This window comes from Podarcis vaucheri (genome assembly GCF_965113315.1).
Source record: "Podarcis vaucheri genome assembly, chromosome: 11".
Lineage (NCBI taxonomy): Eukaryota > Metazoa > Chordata > Lepidosauria > Squamata > Lacertidae > Podarcis > Podarcis vaucheri.
The window spans coordinates 30,111,800-30,126,610 of NC_138749.1; the positions used below are offsets into that span (position 1 = coordinate 30,111,800).

The window sequence follows — 14,811 nt, forward strand, 5'->3', positions numbered from 1 at the left end:
CCACTCCTGCAGCTGAAGCTGTTAGAGCCCAGAAAGAGGTTTTTCATCGCATTTGCTGCTGAACTAAAGACTGAGTCAGTTTCTGTTGCATCTTGCAAGCATATCACTCTACAGGGCCCTTTTTGGAGTAGGACTAAACTATGGTTCTGTGTTACATGCAAAGTTCTTAGGCTTGTGTGCCGTTCTCTCCCCACCCTCCCCCCCACCCCAGTCTGGCATAGCCACAAGATGTTTGGGGCTCAAGGAAGTCCATAAACCTGAAGCCTGTGCATATACCATTGGACCATAGTTTAGCAGTATGCATAAACCAGGCCTTTGGGTTATGCTTTTCAGCAGAACAAGCAGAGAATTGGGGGAGGGGGGGGGAGGATGGAGGAAGTCACCCAAATGAGAAAGATATTCAGTGTAAGTCCTTGAAACTGTAGGAAACCTTGACAAAGTTTGTTGGTTCTGAGATACCGAATGCCTTTTTTTGCTGTAACTGATAAGAGACTTGGAATAAACTCTGAAGTTTTCAAAGGTGATTCTTAATTCCTTTTGGAGCTTCATGTTTGTTCTCTATCCTTTTCACCCTACTCCTTACCTTTCAGTACGTTGAAAGGTCCAGATGCCACTTGGACTCATGTTTTTTTTCTCCTACCAGTTTCCTTAAACTACAGCTTGTAACAAAGGTCATCTAAAGCTTTTTGAAGGCAATGTTTCTTGTCAATCACTATGTATGTTTTTGCGTTTAAGTGGACGCATATAGGCAGGACCAAAGGCTATAAGAACAGGCTTGACTGTACTATTGTGCTACTTTTCCTAATGACAATCTGTCAGTCAGGCTGCTTATCTGAGAAGACAGCAGGAGAGGAACATACTCCCATTTCTGCTGGAATCATTACTTTTTTGCAACTTTTTCACTGAAGAGACTGTATATCTTGAATACAAAGAAAGAATATGTGAGGGAACCTAGCTTACCTACTGTAGAATACATGAGGAGGGATGTTTGACTTGAAATGTGAGAGTTAAAAAGTTTACAGTGCTTTTTGATGGGGAGTTTGTGAACAGGTGTGATGCATAATTTGCGCAGCTGCAAATCAGAAAATTCCTGGCTTGAATTTCTCCTTGACTATGTGCTCTCCAGGTAGTGTTATTATTAATTTGTCCATTTATTAGATTTCTTACCTTTTCCCATAATGGCCCACATTATGGAATACACAATTATGAAAACAGCTACAGCCATAAAACAAGAAGAGTATAAAAGCAATTAAAACAGCTCCATTTTTTAAACAATCAAAAACAATTCCGTATGTTAAAATAGTTAAAAATAGCTCCAATACAGATGCAGACCGGGATAAAATAAAAGCATATGAAAAGAGGAAGATCTTCAGGAGGCACTGAAAATACCATGGAGTTGCCATCCATCTAATGTGTAAAAGCTTGCCACTGCCACAATAACAGTTTCTGCAGAGAGCAGTGATGTTAGGTATATGAGGTTTAGAGAATCCACATTCTCCCAAAGTGACTTACATCAGTAGTAATAATAATAATAGGCATGGGCCAGGATCAGAGGCAGTATACTTCTAAATGCCAGTTGCTGTGGAGTGAGAAAATTGCTGCTGAGTTCATGCCCTGCATGAGTTTTCCTCAGGCATCTGGTTGGCAACTGAGAATGGAATACGGGACTAAATAGGCTTCTGCAGTCTGATCCAGCAGGGCTCTTCTTCATTCTTAAAGCTTTTAAGTTGCTAGGTAGGACATTTGACTTTCCAATTTACAGAGAACAAATAGAAAAGTTACTAGTTGAGCAGTTGCTTCACTTTTTATTTGATGACCTAAGGGAAACATTTTTTATTTTTTTTAATGGAAGTATTTTCTAAAGTCTCTTTGAGTATCTGGTTTACCTTGCTAATGTTACGGGCTTGTTTGAAATCATGAGATGGGACAGGAAAAATAACTGCTTTTTTCTTGTATGTTTCAGCAAACCATACCTCAAGCTACTGCTGCTAAATATCCTCGAACTTTGCACCAATTTTCTAACGCTATCAGCGCGAGGCCTTCAGGACACAGTGCGAAATCTCACTCCCAGACCCACAGCAACGTCCAGTCAATAAAGGTGGTTGACTAGGTTTACAGGTTAAAATGCTTGTATTTTACCTTGAACACATGGAGGCAAATATTCTAGGTTACAGTTTAAAATGCTCCCTGATGTTTATACCCCAAGGATGCATCATGTTTTTTCCTTTCACTAATAATAATAAATATGTAAAAATGTTTTGAGGCTTAAATATAAACCGCCTGAGTTAGTGCAATGTAGTTCTTTGTAACTGCAAATAAGGTCTACTTGAAATTCTTATTTTCTTAACTATTTTATTAACGATTATTTAATGTTTTTAATAAAAAGGATAAACTGAACTCTGTATATTTTAAGAAGCATGAGTATTTCTACTACATAAACATCAATAGTGCCTTACGTATATCTTTTATTATTCTGAAGCCCTAAACTGTTGATGTACCAATCAGACTTGAAATTCGGGGGGGGGGGGTGTTCCTCCATAATTTTTGCTGTCACCAAATGAGAAAACAAGGCAAAATACAATATGAAATAGGTTTCTTTGCCATGAGTAGCAGGTACATTTATATACGTAATTTGAGTGAAAATGAATGCTTTTATAAAGTAGTAAGAGAGAAGTAACGTCCCAGTCCTTTGTTTTCATGATAGCAACATTTTGGTTCCTCCCAATTGTAAAAAGTGGCATCTGCAGTTCCACTTTTAAAGGTCTCATAATGCACGCTTTCATGATGAATTTGAGTTTTATCAGTTCCACTGGGCCGAGGCCGTTTAGGGCTTTAAAGGTCAGCACCAACACTGAATTGTGCTCAGAAACGTACTGGGAGCCAATGCAGATCTCTCAGGACCGGTGTTAAATGGTCCTGCCAGCCACTCCCAGTCACCAGTCTAGCTGCCACATTCTGGATTAATTGCAGTTTCCGAGTCACCTTCAAAGGTAGCCCCACGTAGAGCGCATTGCAGTAGTCCAAGCGGGAGATAACTGGAGCATGCACCACTCTGGCCAGTGTACTCTGTATGTGTACTCGGTTTCACACTTTATCATAAAGACACAAAATGGAATAACTCCAGTTGTTGAACACCAGCTTCCATCAGTCCTGACTCTTGGCCACGGCAGATAGGAACTTGTTCAATAATAGTAATAATAATTTATGCCACCCATGTGACTGTAACCTAGTTTGACCATGGTTATTTATTTAGACACCACCCTTGCATATAAAATAGCCATATGGTATACAAAAATTTTTTACAGGTTCAATAAAATAGAAAATGCCTTGAAAGCAATACAAAATATTAATAAAATGATGGTCTCATCTTGAAAGAAAAATGGTTGGACAGCTAAATAGGCCTCTTACCATAAAAACATTTTCAAGAAACACCTGAAAATTAGTAGCTGAGAGTATTTAACAAAATTGGACTGGCGACACTAAATGCCTGAGTTCTAGGAGGACAAGAAATTGTTCTCCTCCAGGTGATCTCTGGGCAGGCTGGGATATTCTTGGCCCAGGATCCAAAGAGGCTTTTGTGGACATCTAAGGCACTGCATGCAGAGGCCCTGCCAATTTCCCTTCCCAATGCTGACTGCCACTTCAAGGAACAGCATTTTGAAAAACCACAGGAGATTGCATTGAGACAAGGATGGTTGCAAAAGCTTGGGTATGTACAGCTCTTTCAGCCCTAATACACAATTTGTATAATTTTGTACCATCACACCATTCTGGAAAAATATTTTTTTGGTTTCCAGGTGTCTACTTGCAGAATAAGAGGGAGGAAACTTTAAACTTTAGGAGGAAAAAATTATGCTGAAAAACACTTTATACTGAAGGAACATCAGTTGTGTACTGTATCATAACCTCATATTAGAACCTTCAGGTTATGAAGTTTAGATAAAATTCATTGCATTAAGTCTCAAGATTCTGTTAAGTATCTAATGCAAAGTTTTAATTCACATGTCCACTATAGAATTGTTTGCCGTAAGAAAAATACATGGTATTCTCTTGCCAAAAAACCAAAAACCTTTTGTCGTACAAATATGTTTCAGTGCACTGAAATAGAAGTTTGGGGAACAAACTGGCTGCTTTTGAAGAAGCATCTTCTATTGAAAAATAAAAAGGGCACCTGTAAATTCCAGAATGTATGTAGTTTCCTGCTCTTTGGTGGATGAGTTCATGAAATTGCACATTTCTTGGTTTCTGTGCCAGCATTATTTTCTGCTCTGATCTTCTCTGTAAGAGGAAATACTTGTGAGACTTCAGAAAACATGGCATGCCTATAATATGTCAGATGTGAACGATTCATGTTCGTTTCTGCACAACGCACAATATTCAGTAGCCACCCAACCATCTGCTGTTAAAGTGAAACCAGTGGCAATTAAAGAATTTCTGAAACAGAAACAGGCACCCCCCCCCAACAAAGTTGTTTGGCTTGCTTTCTTTTATTTAAAATCCTTTCAGTATTATTTGTATACTGGCTTCCTGCCATCTTGTGTCCTTTACTTATATGTACTGATGATGTAGCTATAGTCACACCATGGGCATTTGCCTTTTTATTTTTAAGAAATTGATGCTGCATGGGAATTTTTCATCTTTTTCTCGCAGCCCAGGCTCCAGTATATCCCATCATTTCATTCTTAAATTTTTTTTGCTCACGACTGCAAGCTCTTTCCCTCCAACACTGAAGTATTCAGGGCTCATCCACACTGCTGCTTGTCTTCTGCCTAGAAAGCATGGGTCCAAGCGGTTTTCTGTTTGCCCCTCTGCTTTTCCCAGGAAAAGCCACTCTTAATAGCGCTCAATCAGAGCAAATGTCAGTCCATGAAAAACCCGACTGATGTTTGCTCTGATTCAGCAGTTAATAATGGGTTTTCCTAGGGGAAAGCAGTCGGAAAAGCAAAAGTCTGCATGAGCCAATATTTTTGTTTTGTTTTCTCCCCAAGTAACAAATTGAGTACAGCTTGTCCATGTCTTCCTCCAGCAAGCAGCTCATTATCCATGAGGAGGACATGGCATCACACCCTTAGGGATAAGGTGAACTTGCTTGAAGTAAAATTTGGGCTTTTCATCAGCTGGAAAGGCCCTTTGCCTCATCTGAAGTCTGGTGCCTCACTTGTTTAACCACATCAGGGAATTGCTACTGTGCTAGCATCCATAATGTATTTTTTGTGTGTTTTAATGGATTGATGATTGATTGCAAATGGCAGGCATTTCCTTCATCTGGGGCGGAGATGCTCAAGAATGGGGGGAGGGAGTTGCATGTGTTGGAAGTGTTTGCATTTGCGATGCGTGTGAAAGTGTATGGTGTGACTTTCCTGGTACCATGGAATGTTTCCTGTTATTAGAAGACAACCACATCATTGTTGTGGAGGATCAATATGGTATGATCTCCACAAGCAGGACCGGCAAGCATGAGGTTGTAGTGGGAAGAAAGCCACTGTGACTGTACTTGTATTCTAAATTATGACTAAGCAGACAGTTTTTTTTAACTGGCACAACTGATGACTCCTGAACTATAACTAAATAAATCAATATGTGTTGGTATAGCAGGGGTGGGCCAGATCAATTAAACCAACTGAAGTCACTTTCCAAACTCCCAGCAAAATCGATCCCTTGCAATGTACCTGTTTTTCCTCTTGTGCACTGCCATAGCTAGCAAGTTGGAAGGGGTGTCTGCACAAAAGGAAGCGAAGGTGCCTTTGTGGTGCATCTTACTCCCACACCAATTGGAGGTACCTTACGCAAACCAGCAGTGTGTTGGGGAAGAAAACTTTCTTCTCTTTAGAGATTAATACAGAATCAGAGAGGCATTTATGTTGTCAACTCAAGCATTTCACTTTGCCAGATGGAATGACTGCCCCTCTCCTCCCCCTACACACAGTTTTCAGGGTTCTTGTGACACACCCTTAGCCATTTGGGGGTGTGGAGGAGGAGATGGGGGAAATCTCCATGGTGCATGCAGAAGACCTTGCACAAGGTTTCTGCTGACAGGACTTGTTCGCTAAATCCCACCCAAAGTCTCTGCTCTTCAAAGACCAGATAGAATATCTTAATTTGATTGCTCACCAGCTAGATCTCTGAATCCTCCTTTTACCAGATCTTCATACAAATATTTAACTGGATTCTGGCCAGCCATTAGGACGCCATGCAACCAGATGAGAAGCATTCTGTGTCCATGTTCCTTGTAGCTCTTTTTTCCTAGGCAACAACATATGGAATATTAGCCTATAGTTTTAGAAAGAAAAATGTTTTCCCATGGGATGTTATCTCCCACTGGTGTAGGGATGCTTGCTTGAATGAGCTTGATACTCCAAGCCCCTCTGCTCACAGGGAAAGAAGAGGCTTTGTTGGGGGCAGGGGTTGTATAATGGGTCTCTGTTTCAAACTTGCAATTCTTAGAGGGAATTATCATTAGTCTCTTGTCAGCCAAAGATTCTCCAAGCACTGGAAAAGATGTGTATAAATGCACTATGCCATAGGGAAAAAAGGGGTTGATATTCCATACAACAAATTGGGGGAAAATACACTCCCGTAACCATGATAGCATGCTGCCAAACAATGAAGCAAACAATACTCCCACACACCCCTAACCAGCAGATAAAAATAAAAACTCAACACCAACACCCCAAAGCCCAGAAAATTCACACTGAATATGGAACCACCAATTTGCTGTGTGGGAGGACTGAGAGTTAAGGTGGACATTACATGGGAGATGTGAGAACAGAAAACCCTTACTCTTCTTTTTAACTGAAAAGTAGCCGTGGAGACTAAAAGGAAGGTGCTGCCTAACTCTTTCGTCCACCATTTGTCCACTTAAATTTGCTCTCCCCTAACTGCTTCACTGTCTGTATGGGGATTCTGTATCTTCTCCCATGTGGGAGAGAGAGCAGCTTCAACTTGTGTTATGGGGTGCCCACCCCCAAAATGGAATGAAAATGGTTAGGTATTCCCTCCCCCTTATTGTTCTTCTCTTTTTTTATTTTAAAAAAAGACCAGCACATGTGAGATGCAAACACAAATCTCATGTAACATCCAGTTTGGCTCTGAGAACGGAACCTTTTTGGATACTTGCTTCCACAACTTGAAAGCAACTGTCTTGCCACAAATAAGAGCATCTTCTGCCCTACCCATTTCCACTTGGGATTTTTGTAAACTACCAACATTCTGTTTTATTCCCTATCTCTTCCCAAGTTTATTAGACTAGGTGCTAAATGACTTGCGGGGAAGGCACTAACCTTTCCTTGTTAGTTACAATTTAGACATTACTCAGCGATGAGAGGAAAATGCAGCTTAAGTGTGTGTTTGTCTTTTCATTTCCCCAGCAGGGGTTGCAGGGTTCACATACTAGGAGGACGAGTGCTCCCTTTCCTACTCATAGTTGAAATGGTTAAAGAATAACTTTCCCCACTCATGGAAATTGAACAGAGATCCTACTACATGTTAAGTGGCGAATCATCACGTAATTGCATTAGGAACATGGCTTCACAATTGTCTACCCTTTGGCCAGATTGAAGGGTGTCAATCTGCATAAGGTGACCTTGGGCATGCTAGAGAAAACATCAAAGGGCTCCACATTATGGCTGTGTGGCAGAGCAGAGCTTGTAATCCAAGAGTTCACTTGGTCCCAGTTGGCTGAACCAACAAGGGATCCTTATCTGTTTTAAACACACCATTTACTTATAAATGTAAATATTGAAACAGTAACATACTACACAATGTGCTGGTGACTGAGCATGAAACAGTGCTCAGTGGGTGGGGCCAAAATCAAATTCTCTCACACACACCCCTTTCAAACATTGACAGGTATGAGAATATGTATGTTGACTTATGAGACGACGACTTGTAATTCAATGTCTAAAGACAGAGTCTTGCTTTAAACAAATATACCTACACAATTTGAAAGAGGGGCATTTATAGAATCCATTTTAAGACCTAATCTATGCCAGGAGAACATATATAGCACAACAACAACAAAAGTACATTCTGTATTTTATTATGTACAGAAGAACCATATGATTACATTTTCTATGCTTGCTTTGGAAACAACTATCCAAAGTTGGCAAGACAGGTAGCAGCTATTGATTGTATCCTGCATTTAAAAATCAACAACCATAAAGCTACATTTAATTTTAAATGCTTAGAGCCAGAGAAATACTAATTTCTCCATAATTCAAAACCTGTAGCTCAGGCTTATATGGATTTTCTTATGTCTGGAATGAGGACACTGCCATTTCATGTAGTATATTTACCTGTCCACTGTTCTTCAATAGCTTTGACTTGCTCATCTGTAAACTTCCAAAATTGTGCCAGTTTTGTCCACTCACGCATTTTTAACTGGTTGTAAGCAAGATTCCAAAGGGAGGAACGAATTTGTTTGGTCTGCACACCGTGATCTTGTTTAAAAGACAGAATATCATTTTGCGGATCATCACCACTTTGAAGTTGCTCCTGGAAAGAAAGTTAAAGATGAAGCCATGCGGTTCTTCCAATAATAGGGCTCCCCTCCCCCAATTATTAAAAATATCCCTGGCTTTGAATCTTAATGATTTTCCAAGGCTAGCCCTGATATTGATTGCATCAAGAAGCATGACATACTACACCCCCAAAGGGAAAGAATTGGAGGAGGACGCAAAAACAGATTGTAAAAACAAACCAACCAATAACCAGGGTTCGCTGATACAGGGAAACAGGATACTAGGCTCCTGTTTCCAGTATTTCTCATAGCAAACACTTCTACCTCTGCTCTGCCTATACAGAATGACAGACATGATTAACCCCCAACTTACTTTATACTGCTATCCCCCTAAGGCATTTGTTTCCAGGAAGCAAACAAGTGAGACATTTATAAATGCTACAGCTTTGACAGTGATAGCAGAGGTGAAGCAATAGAAGAACATCAGAGAGTCACTCTCACATATAGCAACTAGGTAGGCAATCCAAACCCCTCTCATTTATTTATATTCTCAAGGAATGGGCAGAAATCAAAACACATTGCTAGAGGCAAGATACTGCCAAACATACACTACGCATTAAATAATGCTGTAGACTCTTCAAGATTGTGTGAGGCCTCATGCCCAATGGCACACCTTAATTTATGCATTCGTGAGCATGGCCAAAAGCTTCCATGCGCCAGATCTTGCAGACCTAGATTAGATCATAGCCTATTCTGAGTTCACAGGTGCTGGACCATGTTGCATGGTTCATTAGATACTAAATTAATAAACAATTTCAGTATCACACTTCTAGAATATTAACGCCGTTAGAGATTCACGTGGATAGCCTTGACATTTTAAATCAGCCTGAGAATCGCATTCCCTTTCAGGCAACATTCTGGGTTTGTCGTCTTGTACAGAAAAGCCGCACAAAAAGTTGAGAGGTTTCTACATTCACACATCTCTGCATCTTGGCAAGTGAGAGACCCTTGTGCTGATTAAAGACAAAACACATCTCTGCTCCACCTCTGCACAGCACGGATTGGCTGGCCCTTGTTTCAATCTTGAAGCCACTTCAAGATAAAAAGTTATTACTTTTTCTAGGAACAAGCATTTCATCAGACATATATACAATGGTTTTTGTTGTTGGTTTTTAACCAGCCCAATGCAGGCAGAGTGCTTGAAGCATTAGAAGAGGAGCAAAGAGGAAGACACAATCTGTGTTCACGTTGGAGGCCGTGCTTTGAGGTGTGAAGGTGGGGTAAGCAGAATTCACCCCACAGTAGAAAAACCTGCTGGTATACCTATTGCAGCCCCAGTCAATTTCCAGGCCTAGTTTTCAATAGGCATACAGATGCAGCAGAAGGTCGGCAGTTTGAATCCCCGCAACGGTCCCAGCTCCTGCCCACCTAGAAGTTCAAAAGCATGTCAAGTGCAAGTAGATAAATAGGTACCACTCTGGCGGGAAGGTAAATGGTGTTTCCTTGCAATGCTCTGGTTTGCCAGAAGCGGCTTAGTCATGCTGGCCACATGACGCGGAAGCTGGACGCCGGCTCCCTCGGCCAATAAAGCGAGATGAGCGCGCAACCCCAGAGTTGGTCACAACTGGACCTAATGGTCAGGGGTCCCTTTACCTTTTAAAGGACTGGACTAAGTTTGAGATACTAAAAAACCCAAAAGCAGTAATAGTTCATTTTCCCCTCCTGCCCAAGGGTATCTCACTGCACTTTCACATCATAAAGGACAGAATTTGAACATGACACAGAATCCTGGCAAAAAAGGAGACCTCACCAAACCCATCTGTATATTTGGCTGAGATGGAGCACACAGAATCCCAGCTTGCCTATGTTAAATGGAGGTTACAACAGATGCCATTATGGATTTACTCAGAAACCCAGACACTGCTCTGCTTCCCTTGACCAGCAGCTGTTTGCTGTGAAATATTCTCCTGCCCTCCTTTGCCCATTTCTGTTGCAAACGTCTGCAGACAAATATCCATCTGATTATCACCAGACTCCAAAGCCATTCTCTCTGGTAAAGAACACAGCCTCCTCCTCCCCCTCCCAGCTGATCCTTGTTTCCCCATATGGAAGAGAACTGTGAAGACCTGCACTTAACTATGCATGTAATTAACCTTGCGACACATTATAAAAGCCAGCTAACTCCAAACTAATCTAAACTGAATCTGTACTTTGTGTTCCCTTCCTGCCCTTTCCTCTATTCTCTGTTTTATTTAATAGAACAAAAAACAAGAGCTTCAAGTACACCATCTCCATAATGGAAAGCTCTTTGTTTCTGAAGTAAAAGTGTGCATTCTGCTGGCATTCCTTTTCCCTCAATCAATATGTTCGCCTATTTCCCATATTTCTTTTTCTCATGTCCTTCCACAGAGCTTGGCAGCTTGATTTTATCCTCAACAACCCCTGCGTGGTACGGGACAGTGCCTTGCTGAAGGACATCAGTGAGTTTCATGGCTGAATGAGTTGCCAACGTCTACATTTTAGCCACTGCAGCATACTAGTTCTGTAAAAAGGAGCACGCCAACAATACCCTGATTTTTAGGATCTGTATCCCAGTTGGAGCTTCATATTTTATCACTATCTTCTACTTCTGTTTCATAAGCTGCACAAGGAGGACTTGAATGTGCCCATTCATGCACAGTATTTCCAAAGTCCTGTGGCATCATGGAAGCTGTGGTTTCCAAGAGGCATGTGATCTGTCCTGTGGGATCTCTGACTTTGCTATAGGCCAAACTGTTTTCATTGGGCCACATGGTTCCACGGGGGCAATGGGAGGGTTGAACATAATCCATATTATGTGGCTAGCCTCAGACATGAAATAAACAAATGGAGCCCAATCACCCACGCAAAACCCCCCCCACAATTTCATTGTGTGGCCAGCAACACACCATGTTCACTTTAAAAGGTAAAGGGACCCCTGTCCATTAGGTCCAGTCGTGGATGACTCTGGGGTTGCAGTGCTCATCTCGCTTTATTGGCCGAGGGAGCCAGCATACATCTTCCGGGTCATTTGGCCAGCATGACTAAACTGCTTCTGGCGAACCAGAGCAGCGCATGGAAACGCTGTTTACCTTCCTGCCAGAGCGGTACCTATTTATCTACTTGCACTTTGATGTGCTTTCAAACTGCTTAGGTGGGCAGGAGCTGGGACCAAGCAACAGGAACTCACCCCGTCATGGGGATTCGAACCGCCAACCTTCTGCTCAGCAAGCGCTAGGCTCTGTGGTTTAGACCACAGCGCCACCCGCGTCCCATATGTTTACTGTAGTCGCTGCCAAGAATGCCACTGCAAACATTCTAAACATGTGCTGCGACAATGCCAAAGCATGAGTGTGTACTCACCTTAATGAACCATTCAGACAATCAGACTGTAACATAATGCAATTTGGGCAATAAAAGGTGCATGAGTATGCAAATAATTGCCCCAAGGGGGAAAACCTCCCCCTGCCTTTAAACCCAGCCACAGCAGAAGGTAGATTGACGGAAAATAAAGAAGTCTCCAAAGCTGCAATCTTAAACATATTTACAAGGGAATAAACCCCAACAAATATGGTGGTACTAACTTTTAAGTAAATATGCACCAGATTGTGCTATATGGAAAGGATCTTTGGGTAGGCAGAACATACTGGTTTTTTCCGCCATTTCCCATACAGTCCGTTAAGAATGGGAAGCACCAAGTTCATCAGGATGCCAAGAAACTTCAGGAAGAGAGCTCAGCATCTAACTCAACATGCTGTTGGATAACAGTGAAGACATAAACAAAAGATGCAATGGAAATAAGAAAAAGAAATGCCCACTTTCTCTCTAGCATTTTCTAGCCCCTTTACAAGGAAGCCCACCTTAGAGTTTGGGAATCCAAAGCCATTAGATTAACATCTTTTGGAAAAATGGTTTCACTTATTGGATAAATATGTGTTAGCAAAAGGATAAATAAACCAGAGGTTTTTTTCTTACCTGTTTCCAGGTGTAATATCTTTCTGCTTTTATAATCATATCTACAATCAAGGCATGATTGCTCCTGGAAGCTACAGCTAGTGCAGTTTTTCCTTGCTGAAAAGGCAAACAGTGTGAATCAATTAAAGCTTGAGAAAACAGAGGCCAAGCTAAAAGAGGTTAGCAGCTTCATCTTTTAAAAACTGAATTTTGAAATATTAACAAACACAAAAAGGGGAAACGCATACAAAAACCAAAGTAAGTAGGATCTAAGAGCTCATCCAAAAAAAAAAAAATCTCTCTTCAATATTGGGAACTAATGGTGTACTAATACCAGGCAAATTATAATACACTTTTCCATTAACGGTGCACTGTTTCGCTTATTGCATTAACTTGTTTACTGTCAATGTTACAGGATATGGATAGTGGAAAATCAAAGCAACAAGAACAAACTGTTAGCAGGTTCTATAATTATGTGTATGACTACTATCCCAGAGCATGAAACACAGTATCCAGGCGTAGGGAAGAGCACAATATAATGGGTATTTCAAATTCGTAAAAATTAAAATTATTTAAAGTATTTATAGGCTGCCTTGTGGGATCCAGCTCTCATACAGCAGTTTCCGCTATAGAAATTAATCACAATAAGAAAAAACACACATAAACATAAGGAATTGTTCGCACAGTGACCATGAGCAAACCCACAAGCGGGACATGAGTACAATAGCACAGTCCTGCTTGTGATCCCCAGCAACTGGCATTCAGGAGCATGGTGGCTTATCTTCCATTAAGTTCTCCAATTCCCTTTGGAAGATTTATATTATAATCCAAACACACTCATTTTAAGCTTAGGTTTGGCCGCCTGTCACGATACCATTGCCAAACGTGGACTAAGTGTTCCAGAGGTGATGGTGGTGGGAATCTTCACTGATGTTCGGATGCCGGGCACCATTTTGTATCAAGATGGCAGACTGAAATATAGTTTTGGCATGGCTTCACCTACTTTTTGGCATAACAGGCACAAACTATGGTGGTTTGGTTCCCTCTGAAGATATCGTTGCTGCATTTGGTGGGTCTTTGCCAAATCCGGCATGACAGTTCCAACCTGCACCAATCTGGATGCCTCTTGAGAAACCAAACTCAGCATGAGGGTTCCCAAGGTGGAGGCAGCAGACTTCGTTTACATTTGGATGCCAGGTGCCATTTTGAATCAAGTTGGTGAACCAAATTAACCCTAATTAAATGCTATCTCTTCCCTTCCATCAAAAAGCAATATAATTCGGGGTCAGGTGCTCCCCGGCTTAGGTTGGAGCCCTGGGATGTGGGGCATGTGTCTATAGGCATGTACATCTGCACAGCTCCCAAACTCACAATCCTTTTTAAAAGCACATTTCTGGGGGTCCTTTGACTTCCCAGGGAGCACCAGCACTCTCTGCTAACATTATTCCAAGCCATGGTTTAGCACAATGTGTGAGTACGGCCATATTCTCCTGTCTCATATCATACTTTACATGAGTAGAATGTGTGCTTTTATTTAAAAAGCATCTCTGGGTTATTTGTGGGGCATAGGAATATTTCTTCCCCCAAAATAATAGTCCGGCCCACCACATGGTCTGAGGGACAGTGGACCGCCCCATGGCTGAAAAAGGTTGCTGATCCCTGCATTAGCTGAATCCTGCCCCAAATCACTTGACTTTGCTTAACAGCTCTGACAACACAAGTTCGTAAAAAAGTGAAATTCTTTACTAACAATGGCTGCTTTCACAGTGCTGCACATCAGTCTCTCCTCAGCCAGCCACTGGCTGTTCTGTAATCCAAGTACATCCCAGCTACTGACAGTTCAAGGCCACACATAATTCTGTGACTTTACCGGGTTATCTCAGTAATCCTTTTATGTGAGTGGATTTACACGGAAAACAGCTGTCCACAACATAAATCTTCCAGAGTTTCCATGTGCTAAAGAGCTAAAGCCGTGTGAGAGGGAAATTCATTCCATTGCGTTAGGTGTAATCTACCCTAGACTGCTAGGGTGGCACAAACGGGGGCAGAGAGAAGGCAGGTGTATGCCTTACCAAGGGACAGAAGCATGCTCCAAGTGCAGTAACTTAAGAATGAAGAAGAGTCTGTTGGATCCGGCCAATGCTCCATCTACTCCAGCATCCTGTTCTCACATTGCCCAGCCAAACACCTCTAGGAAGCCTGCAAGCTGGATGGCAGCATAGCTGCACTTTGCCCACTGGCAATTCCTAGCAAATGGCATTCAGAGACATGCTGCAACAGAAGCCTTTGCCCCACAGAATGAGGGTCACACTAATAACCAGAACAAACGTATGCATATTTGCTTGGAAGCAAGTCCCATTACGATCAGTGGGACTCACTCT

General features: G+C 41.7%; 2 protein-coding genes across 7 annotated transcripts in view; one reads left to right on the forward strand and one right to left on the reverse strand.

Annotated features, from left to right (window-relative positions):
- Nucleotides 1–11,187, forward strand: part of POC5 (POC5 centriolar protein) — a 36,412-nt gene extending 25,225 nt beyond the window's left edge. For 4 of the 6 annotated variants that reach the window (XM_082191927.1, XM_082191928.1, XM_082191926.1 and 1 more), the window contains 2 exons: nucleotides 1,964–2,098; nucleotides 4,095–4,459. In XM_082191927.1, coding sequence (XP_082048053.1) covers nucleotides 1,964–2,098; nucleotides 4,095–4,217 — 258 coding nt within the window. In that variant the 3' untranslated portion in view covers nucleotides 4,218–4,459. Of the gene's footprint in view, nucleotides 1–1,963; nucleotides 2,258–4,094; nucleotides 4,460–10,867 lie in introns of those variants that run through there. The other 2 variants (XM_082191929.1, XM_082191930.1) reach the window with 2 other exon arrangements.
- ANKDD1B (ankyrin repeat and death domain containing 1B) overlaps nucleotides 3,125–14,811 on the reverse strand; it is a 33,655-nt gene continuing 21,968 nt past the window's right edge. Inside the window, exons 12-15 of the mRNA XM_082191954.1 lie at nucleotides 12,452–12,547; nucleotides 8,295–8,493; nucleotides 6,112–6,243; nucleotides 3,125–4,278 (exon numbers count right to left, since the gene is read on the reverse strand). Of these exons, the coding sequence (XP_082048080.1) occupies nucleotides 4,220–4,278; nucleotides 6,112–6,243; nucleotides 8,295–8,493; nucleotides 12,452–12,547 (486 nt within the window). The 3' untranslated portion in view covers nucleotides 3,125–4,219. The remainder of the gene's footprint in view (nucleotides 4,279–6,111; nucleotides 6,244–8,294; nucleotides 8,494–12,451; nucleotides 12,548–14,811) is intronic.